Source organism: Camelus bactrianus, chromosome 16 (assembly GCF_048773025.1).
Source record: "Camelus bactrianus isolate YW-2024 breed Bactrian camel chromosome 16, ASM4877302v1, whole genome shotgun sequence".
Classification (NCBI taxonomy): domain Eukaryota; kingdom Metazoa; phylum Chordata; class Mammalia; order Artiodactyla; family Camelidae; genus Camelus; species Camelus bactrianus.
In genome coordinates this window covers 16,496,951-16,515,819 of record NC_133554.1, presented here as the reverse complement: position 1 = coordinate 16,515,819, position 18,869 = coordinate 16,496,951, and the positions used below count along the sequence as shown (strand labels likewise).

The 18,869-nt window shown below is 49.7% G+C and overlaps 1 protein-coding gene across 11 annotated transcripts in view; it reads left to right on the top strand.

Annotated features, from left to right (window-relative positions):
• Positions 1 to 18,869, top strand: part of MSI2 (musashi RNA binding protein 2) — a 379,830-nt gene that overhangs the window by 19,860 nt on the left and 341,101 nt on the right. For 8 of the 11 annotated variants that reach the window (XR_012499468.1, XM_074342750.1, XM_074342751.1 and 5 more), the window contains exon 6: positions 13,925 to 13,957. The exons of the other annotated variants lie outside the window; for them this stretch is intronic. Coding sequence is in view for 7 of the 8 variants with exons in the window: in XM_074342750.1 (XP_074198851.1) it covers positions 13,925 to 13,957 (33 nt within the window). In the remaining variant the exon portion in view is untranslated. The remainder of the gene's footprint in view (positions 1 to 13,924; positions 13,958 to 18,869) is intronic. 11 annotated transcript variants of the gene reach the window in all.

The following is an 18,869-nucleotide window of genomic DNA, read 5'->3' as shown; positions in this document are numbered from 1 at the left end:
CTGTAAAGTGGGATAATACAGGACTAGTCTTTACCTCTCAGGGTGGTTGCTGGGACTGCATGAGAGTGTTCATAAAGTGCTCAGCCGTGGGGTGGGCCCACCTGTGTTCCCGAGCTGAGGCTGCAGCCGTCCGGGCACCATACAGCTCCACGGGCGTGAGGACTGTGGCTGCCGCTTGGGTGACATCTCAGCCGCTCCACTGCAGGAGGGCGGAGGAGGGAGAAGAGGAGGGCTGATTGCCAAGCGATGTGGAGACTCCCATCAGTTTTTGGAAACCCACGTATGGTACTCTCTGAAATTCAGAGGCCTTGCTTGACTGAGGTGGGACTGATCAAAGGCCGTTTTCGATTTCAGAATGTCCTGGAACGTGTCAGGCAGACACAGGGTCTGTCTTTTGCTGGCTTCCTCTCCCACAGTCCTCCTCTCTTGGTGAAAGGGTTTGAAGCCGCCATCAGCACATGTTTCTCAGGCCCCGTGTGCGCAGCAGGAATGTCTGGGAGAGGGGGCAGGTCCAGCCCTCTTTGGCCACTGCCCCATGGAGCTGTGGACCCAGCGCTGTGTGGCCACCGGCTCTCACCAGCTGCAGCCTGGGTTCCTTTTCAGGAGCAGGCCTGATTAGGTGTTGTCGATGGGAAGAGCCTTAGGAGGTGGTGGTGTTACACTATTACTGTTATGGCTTTGAAAGGAGGATGGAAAGCGGGAGTGTGGCACAGAGCATCCTGCACGAGGGGAAAAAGCACATCTATGCAAATGAGCACAGCTCGGGCCACGGATTGGGCAAAGTCTCCTGGGGCTCTCCTGGGCCCTGTAGAGACCCAGACTCAGACTTGCAGCTCCCAGGCTAGAGGGAGGCAGGTGTGAAAACACGGCAGGGTTTTGGTGTGGGGACAGCGGCAGTGCTTGTCTGAACCAGGAGGGACCCGGAGGAGGAGAGGGCAGGGCAGGGCAAGCCTCTCAGAGGTTGTCTCTGTGAGTTGCATCTTGAGAGGAGAAATCCTCCGAGTGGAGTTGAGGGAACTGCGGGAGCAGTTAGGCAGCTTGGCTATTGGCTGGGGAGTTGGGGGCATGACAAACTGTTCCTTACGGGCTGGAGTGTATGGTGCAAAGGGGTGAGAGATTGATTGGCTCACAGCAAACATCTGGAGCTCTGACCCCGAGCCAGACCAGAGCTGGGGAGTAGGGTACAGTCCCTGCATTTGCATCTGGCAGGGGACACGTCTATTAAACAAGTTATTACAGGACCCGTTATTGGAGAACAGTTAACCATAAATGCTACAAAAACACATAGGGTGTTTCTGGTTTGCATAACATGGAAACCAGGTCTCCAGCAGGGTTTGGGGAAGGCTTCCTGGAGAAGTACATTTAGGCTGAGCTTGAAGGGGAATGTAAGTGTGAACTTGGGGCGGGAGGGTCAGGGTGTGTCCTGTGCTGGGATAAAGAGGGCGGAGGGAGGGAGAGGGGTGAGCCTGGAGGCAGAGCTGTGGGTTCTGGCGTTGAGGTTAATTCTTATCCTAAAAGAGTCAAGGAATCCACTGATGGATGTAAGAAGGGATGGGAAAAGATTAGTTTCTAGTTTTGGAAAGATCAGTATAGCCATCTATATGGAAAACAGCTTATATACTTACTTATAAATGACATATGTGTACTACTGTGCTAAAATATTGTGTACCTCCCAAGGCATAGATGAACAAAAATAAAAAAGGGTGAGAAAAAAAGCTAACCGAAAATAAAAGTTCCAGTCTTTTTTTCCCCCAAATTGTATTTTGGGGACCATAGCTTTGGGCCCCAGGGAGCCGTGAATAAGGTTTAGGGTGGGGGTGGCCGGTCAGGTGGGTGTTGGGGAAAGAGCGCTCTGCAGTCCAGGGGCCCTTGGATGAGTTCTGCCAAGGCCAGGGACTCAGGGGGAGGAATCTGCAGGATCTTGTCCGCATGTGTGGCCTGGTGAGTCGGGTGTGACACTGCGGTGTGACATTCCCCAGAAGTGGGCTTGGAGGCATCACAGGAGGAGTACAAGGGCTCCTTAGGGCTCGAGTTGGCTGGTCTGTGGATGCGTGTCCCAGGGGAGTACGTGGCGAGGCTTGTTCCCTGGTGGTCCAGTGGGCGCACCGGTCCTGTTCAGTCCAGAGGGCCAGTGGCCACACTTGCCCAGGAAGAGTGGATCTTAGGCAGCGAGTGCTCATGAGGAGTGCGGGTTCGGGTTCAGGCCCCGGCACTTCTGCACCCTGCAGTCCTGCCCCAGCCAATTCAGAGCCCTCTTTCCCTTTTGTCTGGTGGGTTGGTAATGTTACATCCCTACCCAACTCCAGAGGCTGAAAGTTATGCAGACTGAGTTGGTTGTGTCGTTGCCTCTGCATCCCCTCTCCTGCGCCTTCCAGCAAACCCGTCCTGCTGCCTCTCTCTCTGCTACTTCTGCTCCAGCCCACTCCATTTAGCTCTCCCTTCGAGCAGAACCCAAGCGCGGATCCCACCTTGCAGAGAACACTTTCAAAAGCCTTGTTTCCCAACTGACCACATTTCAGGCTTTCCCCGAGTGCAGCCGTGCTCAGCCGAGGCCTCGATCCGGCTTTACATGGGAAAGGTGAGCAAATCAAAGGTGAGCCGTTCTGCCTCAGTGAGGCCTTTTGTGTAAAAAGGACCATCTGGAGTAAAGCAGTCAGGTTGACTGACAACCACCGAAGCTGCCCAGCAACAGACCTGCTCTGTGGGGTGACTCGGGGAGAAATCAGGGCCAGGAACAGACAAAGGATGCCCAGAACGAGGTGGAGGAGCCTGGTGGAGATAAAACAACCTGAAAACGCGTCTTCGGTTTGGATGTTCTGTGGGGCCAGGTTGAAGTGGCTGACTGGGGACAGGAGTGTTTGCAGTCTGTTCCCGCTTTGACTGCTCTGGCTTTATTTCCTCTGAGATCAAAGCCAGGAGACGAGGAGTTGCCACTCCGAAGCTTGGTTTCAGCCTGCGTTGGTGTCTCTTGTTTGGTGACCTTGGGGTCTGGTGTGTCTTTGCTTTGGGTCACTGGGGTTCGTTTTAGATGCAGGGTGTGAGTGGCGTTGAGGTCCTGTGGTCAGAGGGAGGGAGCGCTTAGATGGGCACGCCTGCAGAGGGCTTCAGGAGGCTGGAAAGCAGCCTGGAGGACCAGACCATGTGTCCCGAGGATTCACGGATAGCAGAAGTCTGGAAGTTTCTCTGTGTGAGCTCTGCTGCTCCTCCGAGGCATCTTGAAGGGGTTTCGTTTTGCCCAGAGACAGGGCAGAGGCCTGAAGAACGCCTGCCCCCTCCCCTGCTGTGGAAGTACATCTGATCCTAAAATTAGCAAGGGCCCTAATTCTTGACAGTTCTCCGCGAGGGGATTGCGGAGATTGTTTGCGTGCGTGTGCGTGCGTGTGTGTGTCTGGCGGCTCACCTTTCAAGATAGAGGATGCAGCTTCGAGTCAGACGCCAGCCTCCCCACCACCCCCCAACCCCCGTCGCCTTCCCCGCTTCCTCTCTGTTCTGAGCCGTGGGTAGAGGGGAAATATTTTAGCTTGTCTTTCGGTTTTGCATAAGTCGCTGTCACAGTAGGTAGATATGCCTTGAGAATCCTTCTGAAGGTTTTATAATTGAGTCCTTTACCTCAGCGACAAGATATTACTCACCTTCTCTAAAACGTTTACTCTATGCTCCGTGGACAGAGTGGAGGGGCAAGACTTTTTTTTTTTAATTTTAAATATGTTAAGGAAGAGGCTTGCCTTCCCGGGCAGTTGGGTGGCCAGCTATTAAAGCTTTAATAATTTGAGGCGGCATCTGGGTCCCTGAGTGGAAGGCAGCCCTTCTGGCAGGGATGATTTTGCTTTTGAAAAAAAGGTGCTCACCTTTAACTGCAAACGGCTGTGATGGGAGTTGCATTTAATTTTAAATTGCCCATGTCCAGCAACCCTCTGTTGCTCTTTAAACAGTAAAATGTTTTTCATCTTCCTGCAGCTGTGTTCTCTGTGTGGGGGCCTGCCTTTTTCAGGGGAGAGGGAGCTCGTGTGCCCCTCCCCCCCTTCTCTCCCCATCAAACGCACCAGGATTTCTAGAAAGCACTGTTCCACTAGGTGTGGCATCCTCGCCCGTAAACTCTCCAGTGTGGGTGGCTGGGAAGTTTATAAGCTGAGGGGTCAGTGGTAATGTCAGCCCCTGGGGCTGAAGGGCTTCCTCTGTGGGCAGAACCCAGAAGTCGGTTGGTGTCCCAGACCTTTTAAAGAGCCCCTGTCTTTCCCTCCCATCCCCCTAACTCAGGGGTGCTTGATTTGTCTGTGATAATCAGAAACAGATTTTGGCTCCTGATCCATTATAGATGTGTTTGAGATGGATGCCAAGCCTTAAGCCACTTAAAGAGCATGTGAAAATGCATTTAGATACAAAAGAAAGAAAGGCAGAGAAAGGGGGAAAGAAATAGCTTCTTCCAAATCCCCCAAACCAAAAAAGTCTCAAAATAACACATAACAGCAAAAAACAAAACAAAACAAAAAAAAAACTCCAGCCAGACCCTGGAAAGGCAGCAAATGGGAGGAGGAAATCTGGCTCCCCAGCCAGCAAAGTCCGTGAAGGATGTGAAAGGGGTGGTGGTGGGTGGGACACACGTGGCCGCCCGAAATTGCGGTCTCTGGGGGTGTGTTCCCGGGGCCCAGGGGCTCCCAGCTGAGGTGGCAGGTTGGCGGGGGCCGCGGGGAGCATTCCCAGTGCGCCCAGCGGGGCTCTGTTCCCATTCAGGATACCCTTGAGTTAGGAAATATCGATCGCTCTGTATTTGTAAACAGCCTTTAAAGGGAAGTGGTGCCAACAAAAATAGGCAACTTCAGGCGATTCAAGTGTGCGCAGGGAGGCTCTCACCAGGGAAGCCTGCGGCTCTGATGTTCCCATCAGCCTGGCCGAAGCTTTATTTTGCTTTTTAATTCCGCAAAGGGGCCTGCAGAGTTGAGCGGTGTTGGGGTGTTGTTTCTTTTCATCCTTGTGCACTTTTTTTCTCTTTAATGAAAGCACTCTGTTGGCCCCTCCGCCCCCCGCCCTGCTGGTTGTCCCAGGGACGCCTGGCTATGAGGCTCCAAGGTGGCCCTGGTGTCAGCTGTCCTGAAGCCTCAGGCCTGTGCTTGTCCCACCCTACCCTGCGTGGTGTTTGCTGTTCAGCTGCTGGCCTGGAGCTCGCACTCCTGTGTCTCTCACTCCGAACAAAAAATAAACCTGTGTGTTCTATGTACGTATCTTAGAGGTGTGTATGTGGGTTTTTTTTTCTCTTGATGAGTTTGTTTGCCTGCAGCTGTGCAGCCACAGCTGGCTTTGAAATCTGGAAAATACATATATGTTTTAAGTGACTGGGGGTAGGGCTGGGTGTAGGAGGAGATGAGGTGGTGTGGTTTGACTCTAATCATACATAAAACACTCTGACCTGGAGTTTTAAAGAAAGCATTTAATTAAAATACTGTAAAAGACAGTTATTGAGAAAAAGGAAGTTTTTAAGTTTGGGATTCTTGTTTATCCTGGTGAAGGGTTGTTTTGGTCACTACAGAGATGAGAATCATGAGGGGGGTGCTTAAGGATGCCCCCGGGGGAATCCACTGCACAGGAACGGGAGTAGAGGGGTTGAGAACTAAAACTGCTTTTTATTTATTTATTTTTTTTGCCTTGGGAAGGCAAGTTGGTAACAATTTATTGAAGCTGAGCTGAGCAGGGATGAGGGTTTGGGTTTGTTTTTGCCTTAACCCCTTCCCTTTCCAGGAGCCTCGGAGGAGGGAGGGAGGGAGGAAGGGAGAGGAGGTTTCGGTGCAGAGATTAGCTTCAGTTTCTCAGAAGTTTCTTCTTTCCAACTTGAAAAAAAATGATTTGCATCCCTCAGCTAGGACTCGCCTTTTCAGATAAGGATTCCTCAACGTGGTTGTCGGGGCCAAGCACAGAGGGCTGTAGGAGGGCTGGGAACAGACTGTATTTTCAAGGTTAGGGAGCAACTTTCAGGGAGGCCAAGATGGAGCGAGGGAGAGTTCTTTAGGTTCAAGGATACCGGTCTTCTCCCCTCCTAGGAGGAAAGCCTTTGTTTTTGCTTTCTTTTGCCATCTTCTTCTAACTGCTTAGAGTAAATAGATTAACAAACCGGTAAAAACCAAACCAGTGAGCCAAAAAAGAAATTTGCAGTGGGGCCTAGACAGGGCTCTCTGCTCAAGAGGCTAGTTGGCGTTTTTTACGATTTCACGTTGAACCCACTGTCCCTCGGTGCCTCTCCTGGTACTTGAACATCAGAAAGAAAATCACGCACACGACAAACGGGAGTGGGTGGCACGACACTGTTCAGGACTGAGGCCCAGAGGAGAGTCTGCGTAGCTGTGTGCTGTTAGCAACTTGCAAATAAAACCGTTTGTGGAAGACCTGGCACCTGCGTTTGTACCTGGGAAGTTGCTGTGTTCTTAGCAGTTGTTTTGAATTCTGCCGCATAGAACTGAACGTTTAAAAACAGTTACAGGAACATCTCCCCAAAGAGGTATTCCTGAGGATTTCCGTGTAAATGGAACCCGATTTTCCCAGCAAGCAACGATATATTTTTAGAAATGTTTTCTTTTCTCATTGGCCATCAGTTAGCAAGGCTTCTAATAACCTTTTCTATCATGTTGTGATGGTTTCCTGAACAGGTGTTTGGATGGATGAGGGGTTATAATAATAAAAAAAAAACATGTAAGGGTTCTTTCTGTGCCAGGAATCGATACATTTTCATCCTGGGTGGACGCGGTGGGAGTGGAGACCCAATCTGTTTTCCATCCCCACCTTCCTGATGAGGGCAAGTAAGGGTCATGCTGTTCCTATCAGCCAGGTAACTTCTCCCTCCCTCCCTCACCTCTCTCCCTTCTTCCCCTCTTGTTTTTCTTTCTTCCTCTCATTTGACTGATACCTGACTCTGTTCTGTCTCCAGGATTTGGAGACAGTCATTTCACGTGGGCCAACAGAACTGGTGGCTGTAGTTTCACTTGTTTTTGTTTGTGTGAGTGTGTGTGTGCGCGCATTTAAGGAAACAATGTACAAAGAGATTCTTCTTCAAAGGCTGAGCCCAGATTTTTAAGTGTTTGGGGTCAGGGGAGAACTCTGAAGGTGGTTTGTGACGATTCCAACCCCCCACACCCCCCTTGAAGCTGTGTCCTTGCATTTTCCTCGAGGGTCGCTAACAAGAACTGCTGGCCTGAATCAGTGTCTCTGAGAGTCATTGATTCACTAATTGCTCATAATCGTGTCCTGGCTTCCCCCTCCTGCTGAGAGCACTTTTGTTTTTCACTACTCTGCAAGGAATTGGACGGCTTTCTGGAGTGTTTAAGAGGGACCCAATAAAAGAGTTTGGCGTGCTCCTGTTGCTAGTTGTGCTTCTTAGAGGTGACCATGCCTTGGTATCCGGGCTCCATAAACAAGGGGCTGCCAGTGACCTTTCCCAAGGTCGCTTGTCGGATGGAGCGTGTATTCCCCGGCCTGCTGTGGGCCTCAACTTAATTTGTTCCTTTCCTAAGGCAAAATGACCTCCCAGTAAACCTGCTTCCCCCGTGCCCTTTTTTTTTTTTTTTTAAAGTGAACAAACAACTAGGAAAGGTGTGTTCTGGTAGAGAGCAGGCAGCTTTGGGAAGAGACCCAGGTACCGCTCATTAAAACCGAGGTAGGGTGAGGCTGGCTGGGATGCGCAGGTCCCGCAGGGTAGAGCAGAATGCCGGTGACAAAGCAGAGGCCAAGAGAGGTGCCGGCCTGGAGGGACTGCAGAAATTTCTGATGCAGGGTTTCTCTTGGCATTGGGAATTTTTTTTTTTAAGCAAGCGCATTTGTTCTGTATTCATGTGTCTGTAGTACTCGGCAAATAAGTGGTCTCAAAAAGCTCTTTTTTGTTGTTTGTTTGTTTCATTTTCTTTTCTTTTTTTTTCTTCTTTTTTTTGGCTAAACTTCATAGTAAGCCCCTTCCCTGGGGCCTCATGAGGAGCCTGAGAATGCCTCCTTGCCTTGTTCGTGTGGGAAGTTAGTGTCGAACAGAGAAAGGAGGTACCACATTGCTTCCCTCAGGGAACACCCACCCTCAGTGCAGCCACCCTGATGAACTTGGGGGCACCTGAGTGTGGGCGCTGTGTGGTTGGTTGACGGGTCATCTCTTCCACGAATCCTTCATGGCCAGCCCTGGGGAAGGGGTGCAGTGAAGATGGGGAGCTTGTTAGGGACAGTTTTCAGCTGGAGGACCGCCGGTGTCCCCGGGTCCAGTCCTGACCTGGCTTCTCACTCCCAGGGTCTTGAGAGTTGATTCTCCCTGGACCTGGCTGGTCACGTGCCTCTGTTCTGTACTCCTTGGTTAGTGTTTGGTGTTTGATGTTCTGCTTTGTGTTGGATGTCCAAACACAGGTGGTAGGGGGCTGGGGCTTCATCCTAGTAAGAGGCTCACCGTGCTTCTCGGCCTTTCTGCTCCTAACTGGGGCATTAGTGAGCCCTCTTCCTGTCTTGTTAAACCTTTCGAGTTGCACGCGTGGCCAGCTCAGGCTCCTCGCCCTCCTTTTGTGAGTTACGTGCAGTCAAACGGGGTCCGTCACAGGCCCTGCCTGGAGGGGCAGGATGTACCTTTCAGCCGGTGCTGCGCTTGCCCCGCTCTGCGCAGTCAGAGGGCACCTGCGACAGTGCCCACTGTGGGAGCAGTAAGGGGATTGTGCTGGGCTGGCTTCCTGACGGGACCCTGTAGACCAGACAGATATGGTCAGACTGTCCCCTTCTGGAAACAGCAGTAGGGCTCGGTGTGGGAGAGCAGGCTCAGGGTGGCACCAGGAGCAGCAGGGGGACCCCAGGGCACATTTGGGGCTTCCTCCTTCTCTATTCCTCCATTCCTCTGCCGGGGGATGTTTGGGAGAAGAGAGGCGATATGGTATGGTAGATAGGGCCTCTTAGAGACAGTTCTGGGATTGAATTCTGGCTGTGTGATCTGGCCAAGTTACATGACCTCTCTGAGCCTCATGTGTGTCATATATAAAGTGAGAATAATAAGACTTGTCTGGTGGCTATGGGGACAGACACACGTTTCATAGAGCACCTAGCACAATGCCTGGCATTCAGTAGGTGCTTACTCAGTGCCAGTTGTTCAGACCCAGCTGTTGTGGTGGTGAAGGAAAGGAGGTTGTGCAGACATCAAACCTTATACTAGTCGGTTAATTTTGCTGATTTGGATGGAGGGCCTCCCGTGTGCTGTTTGGGCCTCTAGGCCCTGGAAGGTTAGTCATGCCCTCCTCTCTTTTCCGTGGAATCTACCCCCACCCCTTGGGGTCTGGTGAATTAGGGTTAACCTCTCAGTCCATTCCAGACAGTTGGAGTCCCAGTGTCTCCTGGGTCCCCCTCCCTTTCTTTGGCCCGTCTCAGAGAGCAGCTTGCACCAGATACCGAGGGAGGTGCTAACCATGCAGACTCTCAGCTGTCAGCTAAGGATGGTCCTCGGTATCCAGATTATCCATCACTCTGGCTTGGTTTTGAATTCTTGCTTGATTTAGCACGGTGGTGGGAGAGGGTGGTGGGAGAAGGTGTGGCGGCCGTGGGAAGATTGGAAGACTGTGGGTGTTTACTCTCAGTACTCCAGCCCAGGGTCTCTCAGCCTCAGCCCTGGTGAGATTTTGGGCTGGACAATTCTTTAGTTGCAGTGGGGTGCATTGTGCATATTGTGAGATGCTTGACTCATCCCTGATCTCTACCCACTAGAAGCCAGTGGCACTCCTTTCCCCCGTTGTGACGCCTGAGAATGTCTCCAGACCTTGTCAGATGTCTCCTGGGCAACACAGTCGCCTCTGGTTGAAAATCACTGGTCTAGCCCCAGGGGTGGCTTCTGTTCAAGAAGGGGGAAGGTTCGTGTGTGTTCCGAGGTTCTGTTCTGCATGAACTGGCACAATGAAGTATTCATGGAATTCAAGAGCAAGAAGGCACTCAGGGAGGTCACCTGGGCGAGGCCATGACCCCACAGCCCTCTCCCTGGTCAAGTGAAAGGTCCGACAGAGGGCCGCTCACCACCCTCCTCCCCAGGCCAGTCTCTCTGTGGAGCTTTTCACAGGGGAACTTCTTTTTGCAGAGGGACTTTGGACTCGGGTTCTTGGCAGTCCCTTGTTTGTCCCACACCCCTCCAGGAGTTGGGTTACAAGCTCACCAGTTTGACCTGCTCTTCCGTCCTCTGCACACACGTGTTCTCTCTGGAGCCGCCCCCTCTGCATCCACAAGATAGACTTTTATTTGACATGAATTTGTTAAAAAAAAGTTTTTCTTGCCTGGACTCTGCTGTCCTCTCTGTCGCCTTTTTATTCCTTCTCTGTCGTCTGTAAGATGAGCCTTGAAGGGGGCGTCTGGTGAGATAGGTTGGCCTGGGGTTTTCCTAGGCCCTGATTAAAGGCAAATTATCAAATGCAAGTTGAATGTGGCTGCTGTGCTTGTGAAAAATAGTCAGTTGTTTGCCATAAAATCCATCACAGCTCCCTGGGTGAGAAGGAGGCGGACGTGATGTTAGTTTGGTTACCAGCGGCTTGGCTGCCATGCTGGGGGAAGGCAGCCCATGGGCGCGGTGTCCCATGAAGTTTTCTAGCTTTTAGGAAGCGAGCGATTGAGAAGCTTGCTTAATCTGATCTGTGGGAAGCTCGGAGACAAGACTTGGGTGTTGCCAGCAAGTTGCCAGGCAGTAGCTTTACATACTGATCTTGGGGGAATCTGAAGGCTTTTGGGGCTGCATAGGGAGCCTGTGATGTCTCAGTGATTTTTGCCTCCCTTTTATTTAAGAACAAAAAGTGCTTGTTGTCCAACTGGAGCGGGTGTGGGGATCCGGGCTGGGAGAGGTAGGAGAGCCTAGAGGGAACCAGACTGCCTGGCCAGGTATACAGATGGGACTCTGGGCAAACCACGTAGTCTCTCTGTGCCTCCATTTCCTCATCAGTAAAATGTGAGTGAGAGTCACAGTGGGGTGGTTGTGAGGAATTAGTGGCAGTAAAGGACTGAGCCTAGAACCTGGCATGGAGTGATGAAGCCACTCTCACTGAAATTATTAGTTGTCACGTTATTCTGGAGTGGCTGGTCAGCCTCGCTCTTGAGGCTTAATGACAGTGGTTCTCACACTCACTGTGCAGAAGAATCACGTGGGCCCTTCCCTGGATGTGTTGAAGTCGGGGTCTCAGTTGAGGGGCGCAGGTGGTGCTGATGTGGTGAGGTTGGGGGGGTCCTGCAGAGAACTTCATGACTCCTCCTCAGCGGCATTTTTCAGATTCTCGAGGAATGAGGGTCCTCAGTGTCATCACACTGTCTGTCTCCACCTCGGATTATCTGGAAACAGTTCTGTGCACTCCAGGTTGCCTGGGTGGGCGTGGTGGGCGTGGGTGGCTGCAAGATGCTCATCTCTGCCCCTGGACTGGGTCGCACCTGCACCATCCGAGGGCAGGGCCAGCACCAGCGGCCGGGAGGTGACAGAAGAATCGTCTGCTCTGGTCTGAAGCACGTCCCTGTGTCTGGCTAAGCCAGCGCCCCACGCCTGGTTTCCACTTGGCTGGCAAGAGCTCTGGGCCTGTTTTGCAGGTTGTGCTGTTTCAGTGGGTGACTGGTATGTGTGTGTGTGCACGCGTGCAAAAGAAAACATGAAAACGTTTAGGGAGTGTTTTAGGAAAATAGCAAAGAGCAGATTGCCAAGATTCGCTTATATGTTTCTTTTCCTCTCCTTTTTGCTGTGTATGTGCGTATCAGCATCGGAGAGCGTCCTGAAGTACAGCTTTGCCTTTTCTTACCCTAACTGCTCTTTCTTCCAGTGGAGAGGATACAGTTCAGCACCAAAATAATACTGAGCAATAAATAACCCGGAGAAGATGAATAGCCTTGTGTGGTGGTAAATTAAAGTTGATTTATTGCACATAATATATACAGGTGCTCCTAATGTAATTAAGCAGCAAGGCTTTTAATGCTGCAGAATCTGAAAGAAGACCCAAGAAAATTGGGTCTTAATAAGGCTTATTGAAATAACAGCTAAACATGCTGCTTAGTACCATTAAAGGATGCTGAAAGATGGATCGACTCTGCTGCTTTTTCTTCTGTACGGAGATGACACACCTGACCCGTTATCAGCAGGGCAGGCACCGGGATCGTGCTTCTGCACTAGGACTGGGTCGTGTCGAGCTGTCTGCACACTCTGGCCTCGCCCCTATTGTGACCAGAGGTAGTGGCTGGCCGTTGAATGGGCTTTTTCTGAGTGCAGGGCACATTGCCCAGGTGTATGGAACTCATGACCCCAGCTTTGTTAGCCCCCCATTCTAAGAACTGGGGCAGGGAAGAGAGGGTTGGTAAATTCACAGACCAAGACCACTTATACCTCCCTCCGCCGTGGGCTGAGCACTGTGCTGGAGATGAGGAGACAGGGCTGAAAATGAAATGCAAAACAGCGCCCATCCTTGAGGGGCTGGTAGGCGAGGCCAGCTTGTAAGCGCACAGCTGCTGGAGACCGTGGAGAACGCTGTGACTGAGGCAGAGGCAAGAGGACAGAGGGGACGGGCCCATGGAAGAGCTGCCTTTCTGGGGAGATGGACTTGGGGCTGGGAAGGCCCTTGGGGGCACTGTGAGGGCAGGCCAGAGCAGTGGGGGCAGCGGCTCCAGGGGAAGGGAGCTGGAGGGTGGGGTCAGGGTTTGGGTGGGAGAGGAGGCTGGACTGGTGGTTTGGGGGCAAAAACAGGAAAGAGTTTGCATTTCGAGCTAAGATACGGAGCCTGTTCCTGAAGGCAGTCTGGAATCATGCAGGCTTGTAAGCAACGGCAGGACCAAATTCGTATTTTAGAAAGAAAATTCTCGGCAGTGTTATGGGGTTTGTGGGGCACACTTAGCTAGGGGAATAGCGCCTGGACAAGATCAGAAGCTGAATAAGTACGAAAAGGCAAGGGTGAGAGTTAGGATCCCCTGTGCCTTAGACCTGGTGATTCCAGGGGAGTGGGGTGGGGGTACCTGGAGAGACGGTGAGTCAGTGCTGAGCCAGTACTGGTGGAAGAATCCCCCTGGGCTGCTTGTTGGAAATGGAGGTAGGGGTCATGGGGGGCCCTCACCTTGGGATCACCTTGGGTGGCTGTCATCAAGTGCCCCAGGGATGCCACATGGAGAGGCAACTCCAGGTTGTCCTTGGGAGCAAGTGGGTTATTCCATAAAGACTTATTCCTAAAGACTGTTTGGGACCAGGAAGGGTGGAAGAGATTCTGCAGCCTTTCTGTCAGTTGCCTTAGGGGCTTAAGACTTCAGGGAACTCAAGGAGATGCAAACATCCCCTCATACTCTGAGAAAGGACCCGCCTCCTTGTAGGCGTGCCCCACTTTAAGAAAACCCAGTATACAAAAACCTTGGCTTATGGAACAAGCTGTGTCGAGGAGAGAGTTCATTGCCAACACCAAAGGTTTCAGAATAAGATCCTTTGAAGTCATGCGCTAAATCTTTTGAACCAAAACATTAAGATTTTATTTTCTCTGTAGAGGGCCTCTATTGCAAAACTGAGGACATTTGAACAATTGACTGCTTATGCGCAACAAGTTTAAAAAAAAATAAAAAGTCCACCTGGTTGGTCAGCACTATTGAGCACCTGTGGTTTTCAGAGCTACCCCTGGTGAACCAGGAGTGGTGTTTGCTCCAGAGCCTGGGGCAGCAGGTCAGGCTGGGGGAGAGGGTGCTCACCGTTGGAAGGACCTTCATGTGACACGTCCTGCTTCCGGCTTGGAGTATGACCCATCAAGGGTATGTGAGAGCCCAACTATGGAGCCCTTCCCCGCCTCCCCCTTCCGCCCCCGAAAGCAGAGGCAGTGCTCCGTGGTACTTTGCCATTACTGGATTATTTGCAGGTTTGAAAAGGCTCAGTATCTGATCATAATGTTTTCTTGGATATAAAACACATCCTCTGAATATATAATCAGTGTTTCTTATTTTTTTTTTTTTTAAGGAATACGGGATATTTGATGTCATAGATGAACAGGTGATGCATGTTTACTTTTTCTAAGGGTTGTTCAGAGCGACTGAACAAAAGTTCCTGTGTCTCTCTCACGTGTGTTTGCACATCTCTGGTTCTGCCTCTCCCCAGAGGTGTGGGGCTGGGAGGTAGACAAGCCCTATAGGTGACTTCAGTGAAGGCTTCCTGAGGAGGGCTTGCTTCTTTTTGATGGATAGAATGAATCCCAGACTTGGGAGCCTCTGGCTCCCTCTGGCACCCAATCGAATATTCGTTTGACCTTTCTATTCCACGGAGTGGGGAAGAGATGGGTGCCTCCTTTCTCATAAATCTTGCCTGGTTGTTTGCTCTGGTACAGCACTCCAGTTGGGTGCTGTTGGAGCATCTGGCTTTGAGTTTTAAGTACTGGCAGGTGCAGGGGGCTGTGGCAGATGAGGGAGTCAAGGCGTGGCACTATTGACAGGGTGAGTTTGTCCTCGGACAGCTGGGCTCTCCTGCTGACATCTCTTGAGTTTGCCACACAAAGACCAGCTCCAGGGAGCTTGTTGCCCTGGGGAAGGGAGCTTGATTGGTAAAATCTCTGGGTGCTGCCAGCTGCAGATCGGGCGTGGCCCTCCTTCCCTGCCTCTTGCACACCCTTTAAGACAGGCCGTCTCGTCTTTGAACCATCCGACTACAGCCATAAGTCAGTCGATCCCTTCTTTGTGCTCCCGAAGGACTTGGCCACTTGGCTAACAAGGGGACAGTTGTTAGCTCATTTCTTCATTCATTATTCATGCAGCTAGTGGTAATTAGCATTTAGTAATGGGGTTTCTGGGGGGAGCTGAGTTGTGTTCATTCACTGAACAAACATTTGTTGATCCCCTGCTCTGGGATGGGTGCAGGGCATGGTGCTGGGGTTACAGAGATGAGGAAGGGGGCTCCTTTGCTCCTGAGTTGAAGTCTGTTTGGGGAGGCAGGTCGTCAACAGGTGTTGGTGTGAAATCAACAGGTGAAGGATGCTGAAGGTGTTACAGGATCTGTGAGGGGGGACGAGTGCAGGGGAGAGCTGGGCAGGCTTCCCAGAGGAAGGGACATTGGACTTGAGCCTTGAAGAGTTGACAGGAAAGAGCTGGGATGCGGGAAAGGGCTCACCCTCCAGGGCAAACACGGTTGTTGAGGTTTCGTTTCCCATGATGGATGATCATGTGCCTTCCTGTCCCTCCTTCTCTCCTGGAGCCTCTGTCACTCAGGGGAATGAATCTGGTGGTCCTGCCAATAGCTTCGTAAGGCAGCTCACGGTGGGAGAGGAGGGGCGAGGGAAGGGTGCTTGGTGAGTCATCCAGGTTCCCCGTGGCTGAAAGGAGCCAGCTTCAAAGCCTAGGGCATATCAAAGATGAAGTGTGTCACACCCACTGAGCGTTTTACACAAATAAGAACCCAGTTTCTGGCTCTGCAACAAAAAGTTGGTCTGCCTTGGGGAGATTTTTTTTTTCCTTTTACGCTGGGGTTGGTTGAGAAGCGTCATTCAGATCAGTGGGCTGAGCTGGTGTTAGCTAGTGGGAGGTGCTATTGGTGCCTCTGTCTCTTTTATTTCAAACCCTGTTTTTCTTTGTTCCAGTTAGTGTTTTATTACTGATACGAATCATTGAGGGACTTGGAAGGAGAGAGAGAGGAAAGGCTTTCCGTATAAACAGCTGTCTTACTGATTCCATCTACAAAGTAGATTTTATAGCGAAAGTATTTGTTCTTGCTTTAAAATGCCAAAACAGCGCCGTCATTTCCTCAGCTAAAAGAAGGGTCTTTGAGAATATGGGACCTTCTCCTCCCATCACAAATTTCTATTATGGGGAGGGAATTCCAAAGAACTTTCTTTGAACCAGTCATTTCTAAGGTAATCTCATGTTCGGAGGAGAAAATTTTTCTTTATGAAGTTTGAGTTTCTGGAGCCTGTACCTTCCTGTCTTTGCCCTACAAATTCTGGTTTAAAAAAAAAAAAGATAATCCTCTCTGGTCATCACAGCTGACTACCTGCTTAATGTTTGTGTGTAGATATTTCATTTTCTTTTTTATGCAAGATTTCATCTTTGCATGATCCGAGATAGTTGGTTGCCCTGAGATTATTAATAAATTGAGGCAGTTAATGGGCTGTGACTCAGAACATATATTTAAAAACAAGTTGGAATAAGAAATAGGTCTTTTACAAAATTAATTTTTTGTTAGGCTCCTCTCTTGAGCCTTTTTGTTTGAAGCCAGCTTGCTTTGTAATGTTCATATATGCCCGACTGCAATTAACATAAATTACTTTTAAATACCAGTTAGTTGCTGTGGAGAGAGGCCAGGGTTGTGGCTGCTTATGGAGGGTTAAGAGGTTTGGTCATTGTCTGGGTTTTTATCTCACTGTAGATCAAATTCTGTTCCCTTTGGAGCCTGGCAGATCCGTCAAAGATTGCTTTCTTTGATGGTGAGGAGCAGGACGAAGTCTTTGCCCTGAGTGCCAGCACATTTTCTTACCAAGAGAGAATAAATAATCATAAAATGTTGGCTTGTTTAAAAACGAATTATATTAAATGCAGTGTGGTATCCTAGATTGGATCCTGGAAGAGAAAAACGTATCGGTGGAAAAACTTGTGAAGTCCAAAAAAAAGTCTGTAGTTTAGTTAATGGTATTGAATTGGTGTTAATTTCTTAGTATGATAAATGTATTGTGGTTAATGTAAGATATTAACATTTGAAGAAGCAAGGTGAAAGATATAGGGGAGCTCTATAAATTGTCTTTGCATTTGTTAGAGTCGTTCTAAAATTATTTCAAAGTGAGTTGTTTTAACAAAGGTATATTTGGGATATTCCTCTTGGCTTGGTTGAGATTATATTTGTCTTGTATGCATGCAAAATAATCTACCTATAGGGAGGGCTTGTTTTTCCATACTGCTTCAGAAGCTGGAAAACTAAGGTCTGAGGGAGTCCAGGGAGGTTGTCTCTCCTGACTTGGCCCCTTTTTCATGCTGTCCTTCCATCCTTGTTTATCCGTTGCCGTAGCAGATTTTCTCCCTTCCTGCACACCCTTCTGAAAACTCATGGCCAGCTGACCTCTGCCTCTCATTCCATTGGCATTCATTGCCCGAGATGGACAACTGGCATCTTGTGATCGCCTGTCTTTCTCCTGGAAGGAGCCAGGAATTGGATTTTTCCTGCTGTCTTGTTCACTCTCATTCCATGTGTGTTAAATTTTACTTTAGCAGCCGGATTGGAAGCTTCCTGAGAGTTGGAATTTTGTTTTGCTGTCTTTCTTTTAAAACTTATTGAAAAACACCCCTCCCTATTATATAAATAATGTGTATTCATAATTAAAAAATTAAACGTTAGAGCAGTTATAGTCCAAAGTATAGATTCCCTATTGGGCTGCCTCTCCTCCACCACTACTGTTAATGAATTAGAACATATTTAAGGGAGGAGGGGATAGCTCAAGTGGTAGAGCTGCATACATAGCATGCATGAGGTCCTGGGTTCAATCCCCAGTGCCTCCTTTAAAAACAATAAATAAATAAACCTAACTACCCCCCCCCCAAAAAAAAGGTAAGAAAGAAATGATAAAAAAATGAATTGGAATGTATTCTTCAATTTTCTTGTGTGTGTACTAAAAATATATATTATAATTTATGAATATAAGATCCTTTTATATGTATCATTTTGCAGTCTGCTTTTTTCAGTTAACAAAGTCCCTTTTCCTGGTTATTCACATGAGTGACTATGTTTCTGTCTTTTTTGTGTCCTCCTGGATTGACCAGCACATTGTCAACTAGCTAGGTGCATTGTAAACAAGCAGTGGGTGTGCATTAATATTTTTGTTACTGCTTATGTTATTATATTTGATCAGGTGACTTGACTGAGGACACATAGTCCAATGTGTGCTCAGATTGAGGCGAGAAGATGCTGGTATAGCTTTGGTTTTTGCTGGGAGAAAGGCATCTTTATCTGCTTAATATCTGGGGCCAGCTTCCTTGAAGAACATTAGAATTTCAGGAGCTGAAACTGTGACACGTGGGAGAGAGTTAGTTGGGAGAGAGAAGGGTCCCTAGGCTCAGGGGAAGCAAAGATGGCAGCGTGGGAGTGATTCTTGGGCGTTCAAGGAGATGGCTTGTGTAGGGGGTGTCTGAAGTGGCGTGTGAATCAGTTAAACCAGGTGGGCACATGGGGGGAGTTGGAGCAAGGGCAGGACATCTGACCACCAGTGGCTTTGGGGGCTTCTTGGGATGGAAGGACAAAGTGATACAGAGACAATTTCGCTAGGTGGAAAGGGGAGTTGAGCAGAAAAGGATTAGGTCATTGTACGTGTTGAGAGGGTGAGCCCCTTGCAGAGTTTCTTGATGGAGGACCCCGTTTCCACTGGTAACGCTCCAGAGGGAAGCTTGTGGAAGGAAGCTCTTGAGTGCTGCCTGTGAGGTGACGTGCTCATGGCGTGGGGGACAGAGGCTGCTGGGTGTTAGGAAGTCTTAGGAAGTTTCTCCCTGGCCAGTGTGGAGTGCCCAGGAGCTGGGATCTTCCTTCTTACGAAAAGCATGCTGGAAGCCCTCTCTGTGCTGTTACAAGCCCGGTTTGCACATGCTGTGGGTGCAGAGATCTTTCTAGAGTAGATCTTGCTTTGTGGTCAGAATAGATCATTTCCCTTTTGGTTTTGTGTGTCCTTGATAGAATTTTGGCTTGACTCAAGGGAAAAGGGTGGTAGTCAGTACTGAGAGCCCTTAACAAGTAGATTCCTTTTGAGAGAGCAAAAGGTCCCAGAGGAAAAATGGTCCTGTGGAGAGGAGAGGTGTTGAGTTTCGTTTTCTCCCCTCCTTGTACGGAATATTGCCCATTTCACAAAAATGTGAAATGCACAAGTATGAACAGCCATAACACAGGAATGTGAAATCACCAACCTGCTGAGAACCGGAGTATTAGGACCAGCCCCCGTCGCATC